We start from the raw sequence: 13,492 nt of genomic DNA, 5'->3' as shown, positions 1-13,492 counted from the left end.
GGTACTGTGTCTTTTCCTCTACCACATCTCTGTCCCCGCCTCTCTTGGGTGCTTTTTTTGGTCTCTGAAAGGATCTGTGAATAAACTGAGACAGAAAGGCAGATGGCTTTGAGGGTGGCGAGCAGACCTTCTTCGTGGAACGACTGAAGGTTCAATTCAAATTCATCTTGTAGAAATTCTTGGTGAATTCGAGGCTGCTGATTTGGAAGATTTTCCTCCATCCCTCTAACCTTACAAAACAAACAAGTCCCAGGATCCCTGAATCATGGGGCTTCATGTTCTTGAAAGGGGGTTTCAAGAGTCCTCTGACCCAGTGACCCTGTGCAAGTTGCCTGATCAGCTCACAGCCAGAAAGTGGCCCATGAGGAGCTAGGGGGAGCCTCTTGGCAGAGGCAGAAAGAAAGTGTGGCTGACCAAGGATGGTTACCTGAAGTCAACTGTAGCTGGGAAGTGGCGACGGGTGCCTGGGTCTCCACTCTGAAGGGAGTTTGTAAATACAGCAACCCCCCACCCCTTCCTTTCACTGTAGCAGAGTCTCCTCCCATTAACTGCCCAGAAGATTCAATGATGTCTATGAGGAAATTAGTGCTTAGTCATTTATCTGAAGGAAAGTCAAAATCTCCTTTCATTGAGCTCAACCTGCAGACCGAGTCTAGCTATACTGCTTGCTTATCCAGTGAATTCTGAGCTATCTTTGTTTTTTTGTTGTTGTTGTTGTTTGTTTTCCTTTTTGAGACAGGGTCTCACTCTGCTGCCCAGGCTGGAGTGCAGTGGCACAATCATAGCTCACTGTATCCTCGAACTCCTGAGTTAAGTGATCCTCCTGCCTCAGCCTCCCAGGTAGCTAGGATCACAGGCATGTGCCACCATACCTGACTAATTTTTTTTTTAACTTTTTATTTTTGTAGAGATGAGGTCTCCCTGTGTTGCTTAGGCTGGTTTTGAACTCCTGGGCTCAAGCGATCCTCCCACCTCAGCCTCGAAAAGTGCTGGGATTACAGGCATGAGCTACTGCACCTGGCCTCTGAGCTATCTTTGAAGACTAACTTATATTTAACACTCTAGAAAGTGACAATTAAAAACAAAACAAAAAACCTTTGTCTTCCCCTAGCATTTTATTGAAGATTTTCACACATACAGCCAAGTTGAAAGAATTATACAGTCAGCATTCCCATCCTCGCCAGATTCTAGTATTGACACTTTACTTGCTTTATCACATATCTGTCCACCAATTATGACCTTACTTTTCAAGTTATTTGTGGCATTTGTTTTCCCTGGAGAAGTATTTCTGTTTTAGATCCGGGAGTTGGCAGTGTGTTGGAGGTAGGTGGTGGTGATTATCCTTAAATGTTTCAACACCCACTGTGTGCAGAGACTATTATGGAAATGAAGAGGCTGAAGACTCAACCTGAAAGGGACTTGGTTTTTTGTTTTCCTTTTTTTTTTTTGAGATGGAGTCTTGCTGTGTTGGCCAGGCTGGAGTGTGGTGACACGATCTTGGCTCACTACAACCTCCTCCTCCCAGGTTTAAGCGATTCTCTTGCCTCAGCCTCCCAAGCCGGCTCATTTTTGTAGTTTTAGTAGAGACGGGATTCACCGTGTTGGCCGGGCTGGTCTCAAACTCCTGGCCTCAAGCGATCTGCCCGCCTTGGCCTCCCATTGTGTTGGGATTACAGGCATGAGCCACCACGCCCAGCCTCATTCTGCCTTTTATAGATTAGGAAATTAAGGCACAGAGAGGTTAGTTAGCTTTTGGTGGTACAAGAAAGTGAGGATCCCAGAATGCAGCATTCTGAGATCCAGGCAGCTCTGGACTCTCTTAGTCACTGTGAAGGTGCCAGAGGGACTCTCAATCCTGATCAATGAGGCACGAAGGGGTCACCAGGGGTCCCAGCTCGGTTTCAGATGGTCCCAGAAAGCTGTTGTTCTGATTTTCTCATATGTTTGACGGGCCTTGGTGTCCTGAGGTGGAGGAGGTCGGCCACTCTGGGAGGGGCTCTTACTCCCCGGGCTTCCTCCATTCTACTGGGTGGTCTCCCTCCTGTTCTTTTCCCCCACTTCCTGTTATGGGAGTTTCCCAGAGCTGAGCTTTTGTTCTGCTTCCTGTCTTCCTGTTCCTCACCCTCTCTCTCACTTCCTTCTCAACCTGCATTCTGTCTTCTTGGTGTTTGTAAGATATACCTTGTCCCGGGCAGGGCCAGGGGCTCATGCCTGTAATCCTAGCACTTTGGGACGGATCACCTGAGGCCAGGAGTTTGAGACCAGCCTGGCCAATGTGGCAAAACCCCATCTCTACTAAAAATACAAAAATGGGCCAGATGTGGTGGTGCAGGTCTGTAATCCCAGCTACTTGGGAGGCTGAGGCAGGAGAATCACTTGAACCCAGAAGGTGGAGGTTGCAGTGAGCCAAGATCGTGCCACTGCACTCCAGCCTGGGAGTAGAGGAAAACTGTAAAAAAAAAAAAAGATACACTTTGTCCCCAAAGAGCCTAGTTTTGTTTTTGTTTTTTTTTTTGAGATGGTGTCTTGCTCTGTCGTCCAGGCTGGAGTGCAGTGGTGCAGTCTCGGCTCTCTGCAACCTCCACCTCCTGGTTCCAGCGATTCTCCTGCCTCAGTCTCCTGAGTAGCTGAGATTACAGGCGCGCGCCACTGCGCCTGGCTAATTTTCGACTTATTTTTTAGTAAAGATGGAGTCTCACCATGTTGGCCAGGCTGGTCTCGAACTCCTGGTCTCAGGTGATCCATCCGCCTCGGCCTCCCAAAGTGCTGGGTTTACAGGCGTGAGCCACTGCAACTGGCTTTTTTTTTTTTTTTTTTTTTTTTTTTTGCCAGTGGCAGCTGCTCCTCTTTTCAGACATGCTTCTATCTCGTGCCATCGTCACAGTCACCTGGCCGTCTGGAGCACCCGCATGGCTCTGGCATGCTGCGGGAGCACTGGGCACAGCCTCCAGGCACCTAAATAAACTCTGCCTGTCTCCTTTTGCTCTGGTTTTTAAGTCAGACTGGCCATGTCTTCATCTGTAGGCTCTTTCCTCTCTTCAGGCCCCGGGGCAGTGTCCTGGGTTGGATCTAGGAGCTGCCCTGTCGGGCAGAGCTTCTCAGGTGATGGCCCCGGTGGCTTCATCCGGTAGCTCTGTGTTTGGCTGCCTTGTGCCTGGCCATGTGGCCCTGCCATGGTGGAAAGACTGTTCCTATCAGGAGCCAGGACTCCAGGAAGGACACCCCTGGGTGCAACAGCACTGTGGGCCCCGGAGGTGGGGCCAGGGGTGGTCAGTGGCAGAGCTTAGCAATAGCCTTGGTTATGCCTACAAAGCACAGAGAAAGAAGAGAGAAAGGGCTGGGTGCAGTGGCTCACGCCTGTAATCCCAGTGCTTCGGGAGGCCAAGGTGGGAGGATTGCTTGAGGCCAGGAGTTCAAGACTAGCCTGGGCAGCATAGCGAGACCCCATCTCTACAAAAAAATTAGCCAGGTACAGTGGCACATGCCTGTAGTCCCAGCCATTCAGGAGGCTGAGGCAGGAGGATGGCTTGAGCTCAGGACTTCAAGGCTGCAGTGAGCTATGATTGCACCACTGCACTCCAATCTGGACAACAGAGCAAGATATTCTCTTAAAAAATAAAAAAGAAAAGAAGAAAAAGAAAGGAGTAGAGAATGGCAGAAGAAGAGAGCCGGGGGAAGAGAAGGAGGGAGTTATTGAGGGAGCATGAAGAGAAGACCCCTACATCCTTGAATTCACATGGTCATGTTGGCTCTGGCTAGAATGCCCTCACTATGCCCAGATAGAGGCCAACATGGCAGGGAGACCTGCCCACTCTGGGGAAGGACCCCTGGGGAGGCAGTGGGGTAGTTACATCTTTTGAGATTCAACTAAACCTGTAAGCTTTCATTGATTCTTTTGAAAACAAAGATCTGGCCAGGCATGGTGGCTCAAGGCTGTAATCCTAGCAGTTTGGGAGGCCGAGATGGGAGGATTGCTTGAGACCAGGAGTTTGAGACCAGCTTGGGCAACATAGTGAGACTCTGTCTCTACAAAAAAAATTTTTTAATTAGCTGGTTATGGTGGTGCATGCCTGTTGTCCCAGGAGGCTGAGGCAGGAGGATCACTTGAGCCCAGGAGTTTGAGGCCGCAACGAGCTCTAATCGAACCACTGCACTCCAGCCTGGGCGACCGAGCAAGACCCTGTCTCTACTTTTTAAATTCTTTTTTTTGAGACAGGGTCTCCCTCTGTCACCTAGGCTGCAGTGCAGTGGCACTGTGTGTGCTCACTGCAACCTCCATCTCCCGGGTTCAAACCATTATCCTGCCTCAGCCACCTGAGTAGCTGGGACTACAGGCACACACTACTGTGCCTGGCTAATTTTTGTATTTTTAGTAGAGACGAGGTTTCACCATGTTGACCAGGCTGGTCTTGAACTCCTGGCCTCAAGTGATCTATTTTTAAATTCTTTCAAAAACAAAAAAGAGGCCAGGCGTGGTGGTTCATGCCTGTAATCCCAACACTTCGGGAGGCAGAGGCAGGCGGATCACCTGAGGTCAGGAGTTCTAGACCAGCCTGTCCAACATGGTGAAATCATGTCTCTACTAAAAATATAAAAATTAGCCAGGCGTGGTGGCGTGCACCTGTAGTCCCAGCTACTGGGGAGGCTGAGGCAGGAGAAAACCTGGGAGGTGGAGGTTGCAGTGAGCCAAGATCCCGAGATCATGCCATTGCACTCCAGTCTGGGCAACAGAGCGAGACTCCATCTCAAAAAGATAAACAGAAAAACAAAGAATAAGCAGTCAGCCGGGCGCGGTGGCTCACGCCTGTAATCCCAGCACTTTGGGAGGCCGAGGCAGGAGGATCATAAGGTCAGGAGATCGAGACAAGCCTGGCCAACGTGGCGAAATCCCATCTCTACTAAAAATACACAAACTGGGTGTGGTGGCAGGTGCCTGTAATCCCAGCTACTCGGGAGGCTGAGGCAGGAGAATTGCTTGAACCCGGGAGGTGGAGGTTGCAGTGAGCCGAGATTGTGCCACTGCACTCCAGCCTGGGCGACACAGTGAGACTCCATCTCAAAAAAAAAAAAAGAAAAAGAATAAATAGTCACAGTAGAAGTCTCCCAGGTTTCACATGAGTTTGATGTCCCCTGGGCTGGGAGCCTGAACGCTGGCCCTCGTCCTCCTGCCGCAGGTTACCTCCAGCCGCTGCCATGCCCAACTCAGTGCTGTGGGCGGTGGACCTCTTCGGGAGAGTGTACACACTGTCCACAGCAGGCCAGTACTGGGAGTTGTGCAAGGACTCCCAGCTGGAGTTCAAGCGTGTCAGCGCCACCACGCAGTGCTGCTGGGGCATTGCCTGTGACAACCAGGTCTATGTGTACGTGTGTGCCAGTGATGTCCCCATCCGCCGCCGAGAGGAGGCCTACGAGAATCAGGTAGCGACCCTCATGGTTGGAGTTGCCGAGCGGGTCAGTTTGCTGGGTTATTGGTTAAAATGATGAACCACAGAAGGGAAATAGAGGCCTCAGATTCCCCACCAGTTCCTGCCTTCATTTCCTTCCTTGTACTTAAAATCTGAGTTGCTGCCAGGCGTGGTGACTCACGCCTGTAATCCCAGCACTTTGGAAGGCTGTGGCAGGCAGATCGCTTGAGCTCAGGAGTTTGAGACCAGCCTGGGCATCATGGCGAATCTCTGCCTCTACAAAAAAAATACAAGAATTAGCAGGGTGTGGTGGTGCGCACCTTTAGTCGCAGCTACTCAGGAGGCTGAGGCAGGAGGATCACTTGAGCTGGGGAGGTCAAGGCTGCAGTGAGCCATAATTGTGCCCTGCACTCCAGCCTGGGCAACAGAGCAAGACCCTGTCCCCCTGTACCCCGCCCACCCGCAAAAAAATCCAAGTTGCATAGTATCCAGGGTCTTTGAGGCTGAAGCCACTGTTGTGTCCTCACCAAAGCAGTCTGGCCAGGTCCCCACGAGGGCAGGCTCCAGTGGTTTCTGGGAGCCCAGGACAAGGTGTGCCCTCCACCGCCTGCCGTGCTCACAGCGCCGTGGCTGGCAGGAGGGTTCTTTGCCCTTTGGGGCTGCGCTGATGTACTTGCTGGCTCATGATGAAGTGGCGTGGGGGTCCCCAGTTGCTGGGTCCCACACAGGCCCTCTGCTCACTTCCTATTCTGGAGATCAATGAGGGGGTCAGCTGGGCAGGGTCAGCTGGTCCTGGAGATGCCTGGCCCGCCTGGGTTCCCGCCCAGCAGGCTTGGGTCCAAGGCCACCTCTGTGTCCCTGGCCCTCAGCGCTGGAATCCTGTGGGCGGCTTCTGTGAGAAGCTCCTGCTGAGTGACCGCTGGGCATGGAGTGACGTGAGTGGGCTCCAGCACCGGCCGCTGGACGGGGTGGCACTGCCCTCGCCGCACTGGGAGTGGGAGTCTGACTGGTACGTGGATGAGAATTTTGGAGGCGAACCCACTGAGAAAGGGGTAGGTGAACTCCGGACCCTCCATGGCTGCCCTGTGGGGAGGGGGTGCCTGGGGCCCCGCCTGTCCCTGCTTCTGTCCCCTGCACCCTGTGGTGCCTGAGCTCGGGTGTTTCAGGCCGCACCCTCCCTCCCCACTTTCCCCAGCTCTTCAAATGCCTTCCCTGCAGAGACTGAGAGCCCCTTCCTTGGTGTTTCAGGGGTGGACGTACGCCATCGACTTTCCCGCCACCTACACGAAAGACAAGAAGTGGAATTCTTGTGTGCGGCGCCGGAAGTGGATCCGGTACAGAAGATACAAGTCTCGGGACATCTGGGCCAAGGTCTCTCTTCCTGAATGTGGCTTGGGGGCAGGATAGGGCCAGGACAGACTGTCACATGCAGCCTCCTCTCCACCTTCCCCACCTGTGTGCACCAGGGGACGCCACGCCCACCTCGGGACCTGGCCTTTGAGCTGTTTCCTGTCCCAGGAACACCACGGCACTGCGTGTCCCTTCACTTGGGAGATAGTCACACAGGGAGCCAGGCCAGGCCCAGGACAGCACAGAACTTGCCCTGACCCTGGTGTCCAAGCTGCTGTGTCCCAGACCGAGCCTTCATCTGGCACTTTGTCCTCCCCCTCAGCCAAGGGAGGCACCTCTGGCTCTAGCATTGCTCCGTGACCGAGAGGAACCTCCCAGCTTAGGGAGCACAGCCCTGGACCCAGGTCTTGGCGTGGCCTCCAATGAGCGGAGGCCTCCCTGGGATGTCCAAGGCTGTCAGGTGGGGCTGCCCCTGGGACTGGGAGAAGCCAGGAGACCAGGGAGCTGGCCCTATTTTTTCTTTTTAGAGATAGGGTCTCGCTCTGTTGCCCAGACAGTGCTCTGTTGCACTCTGTTGAGTGCAGTGGTGCAGTCACAGCTCACTGCAGCCTTGAACTCCTGAGCTCAAGCAATCCTCCCACCTCAGCCTTCCTGGTAGCTAGGACTACAGGCATGCACCACCATGCCCCGTTAATTTTTAAATTTTTTGTAGAGGCTGGGTGTGGGGGCTCATGCCTGTAATCCTAGCACTTGAGAAGCCAAGGCAGTTGGATCACTTGAGGCCGGGAGTTTGAGACCAGCCTGGCCAACATGATGAAACCCCGTCTCTACTGAAAATACAAAAATTAGCTGGGCAGGGGCCCCCACAGTCCTGATGCTGCCTTCCCTGTGAATTAAGGCAGCTGCAGGCTGGGCTGGAGAATGAACGTCTGGATGGCAGGCGGGCGGGAGGTGGGTGCACGCCCAGGTGCCCACTGGGCGCTGACTCCTACCGCTTCTCACTTCCTGGCTTCAGATCCCCTCGAAGGATGACCCCAAGGAGCTGCCCGACCCCTTCAACGATCTCTCTGTAGGGGGTTGGGAGATCACGGAGGAGCCCGTGGGCCGCCTGTCAGTGTGGGCTGTGTCTCTGCAGGGCAAGGTAAGGCCAAACCCTCTCCCTGCCCTGGGTCTTGCTCCTCCCAGGAGCCCTGGCCCCCCCACCCCATGCCTGTTCCTGGCCTTTCTCTCCTCCGAGCCCCCAGCGTGCTGATCAATGCCCAGCCTCAGCTCAGGCACATCAATTCGGCCTCCTCAAGACAGATTCTGAGCTCCCTGCCGGCTCCCTGCTGGTGCCTCCCACAGTCTTCAGGAATAGTGTGGGGGTGGGTGTGTGGGTGACAGAAGGTGTGCCAGTGGATGGATGGGTGGTGTGTGGGCAGAAGGATGGATAGGTGGGTGTGTGGATAGATGAGTGAATGGGTGGGTGTGTGGGCAGATGGATGGGTAGGTGGGTGGGTGTGTGGATGGGCGTGTGAGTGTGTGTGTGGATGGATGGGTGTGTGGGTGGGTGTGTGGATGGATGGGTGTGTGGGTGGGTGTGTGGATGGGTGAGTGAGAGGGTGGGTGGGTGTATGGGTAGATAGATAGGTGGGTATATGTGTGGATGAATGGAAGGTGTGTGCAGATGGACAGATGGGTGGGTGTGCAGGTGGATAGATGGGTGGGTGTGCGGGTGGATAGATGGGTGGATGTATGGATGGGTGGATGGATGGGTGTGTGGGTGGATGTGTGGATGGATGGGTGGGTGGGTGTGTGGATGGGTGGATGGGTGTGTGGGTGGGTGGGCGAGTGGGTGAGTGGGTGTACGGGTAGATGGATAGGTGGGTATATGTGTGGATGAATGGAAGGTATGTGCAGATGGACAGATGGGTGGTGTGCGGATGTATGGATGGATGGCTGGGTGGATGGATGGATGGGTGGGTGGGTGGGTGTGTGGATGGATGGATGGGTGTGTGAGTGGGTGTATGGATAGATGGATAGGTGGGTATATGTTGGATGGATGGAAGGTGTGTGCAGGTGGACAGATGGGTGGGTGTGCAGATGGATGGATGGATGGGTGGATGGATGGATGGGTGGATGGGTGGATGGGTGGGTGGGTAGGTGGGTAGTGGATCTGTGGCTGTTCAGAGAGAGTCAATCCTGTCTCAGGGAGTTTGTGAACTAAGCAGAGGAATTGAAGCATCCCCTGAGGGCAGCAGAGGCCCCGAGGGTCCTGAGCTCAGGGCGCTGACACTGGAGTCACGGCTTTCAGTTGCACAGCAGGATTCTTCAGTCGCTCTCGCCACGCACTGACCACAGCTCCCCAGTGGGCTTAGCAGTTATCAGAAGTTGCGGGTTTTGTCGCAGCCACCCTCTGCGGCCACGTTGGCCTGGGCATAGGCAAACACAGTTGCTTCCTCAGCCCTGCTGAAGTGCGGTGGTGAGGGGCCGGGCAGAGTGAGGGCCTGGCCCAGGACTGAGGCCCCAGCGGGGGGCCATGCCCATCTGGATGCAAAGAGAGAGAGGGGAGAACAGGGGCCGCAGAGCAGCGTTTGTGTCCCAGAATGTCAGCCATGAGCTGGTGCTGCCTGCACCACACCTGTGGTCCACGAGAGGTGGCACCAGGACCTGGGCTTCTGTAGAAGCTGGGGAGACAGATGGCCCTGAAGCCACCTGCTAGCTGAAGGGAGGCTCCTAGGCCTGGTCCTGCAGGGCCCGCTGTAGGGGGATAGTGGCAGGATTGGGAGGCTAGGGTCCCCAGTCTGAAGACAGCCCTATGGGGAGGGTCCCTTGCCCTTTCTGGATCATGAAGTGACATGTAGTCTCCCCCAGGTAAAATGAGCCAAACAGTTCGGGCGCTCTGAGCACGTTGCTCCCAGTCTTAACCATTCAGTGAAGGAAAAAAGAACTGACATCTTAGATAGTTTTATGAATGGGAGTTGGACCCTCCCTTGGAGCCGGGTGTCGTGAGAATGCATCGCCACAAGGGGGCATGGGACATATGGGCTGGCCAGAGTGGCTGGAGACCCACGTGGCTGAGACTGGAATCAGGTGGTGGGTGGGTGTCCATGATTGGGCGGGGTTGGGGGCGTCACCCCAGACAGAAGAATGGAACAAATGTATCCCCCAGGACCGCCAGAATCCAGGGTTTGCATTTTTTGGCCAGGGTAGGGGGCAGGGAGTGAGATCTGGACGGTCAGGGGACATGGGTCCTACCCCCACCACACCAAGACCCCCGTGCTTGGCTGGTGTGAACGAGTTGATGCAGGTGCTATGTCCCTGTCTTGCCTCCCAGGTGTGGTACAGAGAGGACGTCAGCCACTCCAACCCCGAAGGGTCCTCCTGGTCCCTGCTGGACACCCCCGGGGAGGTGGTTCAGATCAGCTGTGGGCCCCACGACCTCCTGTGGGCCACACTCTGGGAGGGGCAGGCCCTGGTCCGGGAAGGAATCAACAGGAACAATCCCAAAGGTGGGCAGCCCGGCCCCCCGACCCACATACCCTGTACTGGGGAGAAGGGTGAGGGTCACTCGCTCCCCGGCTGTCCGGGCTGATGGGGGCCACTGGGGGTTTCTTTGGGGCCCGGTAGGAAGTTCCTGGTCCATCGTGGAGTCTCCTGGATCTGAAAACGGGGTCATGCATGTCTCGGTGGGAGTCAGCGTGGTCTGGGCTGTCACCAAGGACTGGAAGGTAAGATGGGGATGAGGCTGGGGGATCACTTGAGCCCAGGAGTTGGAGACTGCCGTGAGCTGTGATCGCACCACTGGACTCCAGCCTGGGTGACAGAGCAAGACCCTGTCTCAAATTTAAAAAAAAGAAAAACCCAGGCCAGGTGCAGTGGCTCACGTCTGTAATCCCAGCACTTTGGGAGGCCTAGGTGGGCAGATTGCCTGAGGTCAGGAGTTCGAGACCAGCCTGGCCAACGTGGTGAAACGTTGTTTCTACTAAAAATATAAAAAATTAGCTGGGCGTGGTGGTGGGCACCTGTAATCCTAGCTACTTGGGAGGCAGGAGAATCGCTTGAACCTGGGAGACGGAGGTTGCAGTGAGCCAAGATTGCACTACAGCACTCCAGCCTGGGCAACGAGAAAGACTCCGTCTCAAAAAAGAAAAAAGAAAAACCCATTAGAACAAATCTGGCACCAGACAAACACTATGCATTGTTTGTTGCTGAAATTGTTGCCAATCTCCAGGATGTTTGGTGCCATAAAATCCTCCTCCACCCACACACTGGTACCCAAATGCAGCAACTGCGAGTATCACCTGATAGGCTGCAACATTTCAAAGAATCAGAAGCGAATTTCCTGAAGCCCTCAGTTAACCGAGCGCCTCCCCATCCTCTAGTCACTGCTTGTCTTTTGCATCTTATCAGCGGCAAGTCCAATAAAACCAGCCGATTTCCGATTACTCACAGGGTTTTTCTTTTTTTTCTTCTTTTTTTTTTTTTTTTTTGAGATGGAGTCTCGCTCTGTCGCCCAGGGTGGAGTGCAGTGGTGCGATCTCAGCTCACTGCAAGCTCCGCCTCCCGGGTTCGCGCCAATCTCCTGCCTCAGCCTCCCGAGTAGCTGGGACTACAGGCGCCTGCCACCACACCCGGCTAATTTTTTGTATTTTTAGTAGAGATGGGGTATCACCGTGTTAGCCAGGATGGTTTCAATCTCCTGACCTCATGATCCGCCCACCTCGGCCTCCCAAAGTGCTGGGATTACAGGCGTGAGCCTCCGCGCCCGGCCACTCATGGGGTTTTTCTAACTGCTTGTCAAGGGGGTTTCCCTGGCCCTGGGGATGGACGGCCCACACTTCTGCATCTGTATCTCCAGTGCTGAAGCTCTCAGAGTCTGAGGCCACTCCCAGCCTACAAAACTACAGACCAGACTGTCCCCCACATTGGGTCCTGGTCACCCCACTTCCCAGAGACCACAACTTCCAAGCCCCTCTTACAGCAATGTGTCACTTTCTTTGGATTAAATGGGCAACATTGGATTTCTTTTTTTTATTTTTTAATTTGAGACAGAGTCTCGTTCTGTCACCCAGGCTGGAATGCCGTGGCGCAATCTCAGCTTACTGTAACCTCCGCCTCCTGGATTCAAGCGATTCTCCTGCCATGGCCTCCCTAGTAGCTGGGGTTCCAAGCATGTACCACCACACCTGACTAGTATTTGTAGTATTTTTTAGTAGAGGCAGGGTTTCACCATGTTGTTCAGGCTGGTCTCCAACTCCTGACCTCAGGTGGTCCACCCGCCTCAGCCTCCCAAAGTGCTGGGATTACAGACATGAGCCACCGTGTCTGGCAGCATCTCGGGGATTCTAATAGCACAAGGTCTCCAGTAGGTCTGAGACTAGCGGGGCCTCCCAGGCCACCATGGGGAATGTATAAGAACAGCCCAGATGGAATGCCGGGTGGCGGGGTGGAGCATGACCAGCTGCTGAATCACAGAGCCACAGGTAGTCTGGGAAAATCTAGTGGGAGTGTGTGTATTTTTACACGTTGACATGAAAATACTTCACTTTAATTATTTCTTGAAGTACTAAGAGTAGACCTAAAATAAGGGTCTTGTTTGTTCTAATCATGAACTTTTTAAAAACTAGTTTTCCTAAATGACAGTATTAAGGCTGTTGTCTTTCACAGGGACCAACTCAATTCAAATAAACTAGCTTTTTCCAAGCGTTAGGCTGGAGAATGGGCAGGAAGCTGCCAGGACACATGTGGCTGAGGCCAGGAGACCCTCAGCCCTCGTGGGACAGTGCTAGGCACAGGAGATGCGGCCGGGGTGTGGGAAGAGGGATATGGATCATGGATAAGGGCTTCCTCGCTAAATGATATGCTACTGCTCATTTGTGACATGAACCAAAGGATCAAATTATTCACTTGTTCCCCCTGAGGCTTAAACGAATGAACCGTCTGTTTCAGTGGCCCTCCAGGAAGGCATGTTTATTTCTGACTCCCCTAGGTGTGGTTCCGAAGAGGCGTCAACTCTCACAACCCCTGCGGCACCAGCTGGATTGAGATGGTTGGTGAGATGACGATGGTGAACGTGGGAATGAACGACCAGGTGTGCATGTGGGTCCACAGCCCCTAAACAGCAGGGGTCTCAGAATGGGGGCTCCTGATGCCACACAATAGCCCGGTGGCCCCTTCCCACTGTAGGAGCTCATGATGGCGGTACAGCGGGGGTCCTGGCACCTCTGCACACTCTCAGCCCGCGAGGGTTCCCAGGGGGCTGGTTCTGCCAGGGTCCCGGGGCCCTCGCTTATCCCTAGGTCAATTTCCTAAGGCCTCAGAGCCATGAGCACGGATCTGGCCTGGCAGGTGGCAGGAAGGGGTTCCTGGAGACTGGAAGGTTTCCTTGAGAAATGTTTAGGTGAAATCAGGTGCGATGGTCACCAAGTGAAGGAAGAAGCTCACCCCCTAATGTGGACTCCAAGGACACAGCTTCTCTTTGTTTTTTTTGTTTTTTTTTTAAAAAGACATTTATTCAGCGTCACGATCAGACTATTACATTTAGCAATCAACAGCATGCGTGCAAAAAAGAAAATCTACATTAAAACCCTTGGTTGGAATGCTTTACACTTTCCACAGAACAGAAACTAAAATAACCTGTTATACAGTTAGTCACAAATACAGTCCTCGAGTTTTTTGCCCATACACATGAGTATTTGTCTAAAACATGTCTTCTTTGTAACAGCCAGGCCCTGCCACCATTGTGCTTGGCTGAG

General features: G+C 53.8%; 1 protein-coding gene across 4 annotated transcripts in view; it reads left to right on the top strand.

Annotated features, from left to right (window-relative positions):
- Positions 1 to 13,492, top strand: part of TECPR1 (tectonin beta-propeller repeat containing 1) — a 39,094-nt gene that overhangs the window by 873 nt on the left and 24,729 nt on the right. For all 4 annotated transcript variants that reach the window (XM_055292311.2, XM_055292310.2, XM_063646123.1 and 1 more), the window contains exons 3-9: positions 5,175 to 5,418; positions 6,275 to 6,457; positions 6,654 to 6,776; positions 7,771 to 7,896; positions 10,072 to 10,246; positions 10,365 to 10,465; positions 12,727 to 12,828. In XM_055292311.2, coding sequence (XP_055148286.1) covers positions 5,194 to 5,418; positions 6,275 to 6,457; positions 6,654 to 6,776; positions 7,771 to 7,896; positions 10,072 to 10,246; positions 10,365 to 10,465; positions 12,727 to 12,828 — 1,035 coding nt within the window. In that variant the 5' untranslated portion in view covers positions 5,175 to 5,193. The remainder of the gene's footprint in view (positions 1 to 5,174; positions 5,419 to 6,274; positions 6,458 to 6,653; positions 6,777 to 7,770; positions 7,897 to 10,071; positions 10,247 to 10,364; positions 10,466 to 12,726; positions 12,829 to 13,492) is intronic.

The sequence above is a fragment of the Symphalangus syndactylus genome, chromosome 9 (assembly GCF_028878055.3).
Source record: "Symphalangus syndactylus isolate Jambi chromosome 9, NHGRI_mSymSyn1-v2.1_pri, whole genome shotgun sequence".
In the NCBI taxonomy this organism is placed as follows: domain Eukaryota; kingdom Metazoa; phylum Chordata; class Mammalia; order Primates; family Hylobatidae; genus Symphalangus; species Symphalangus syndactylus.
Note: the sequence above shows the minus strand (reverse complement) of the source record. Positions and strands in the feature narration are given on the sequence as shown.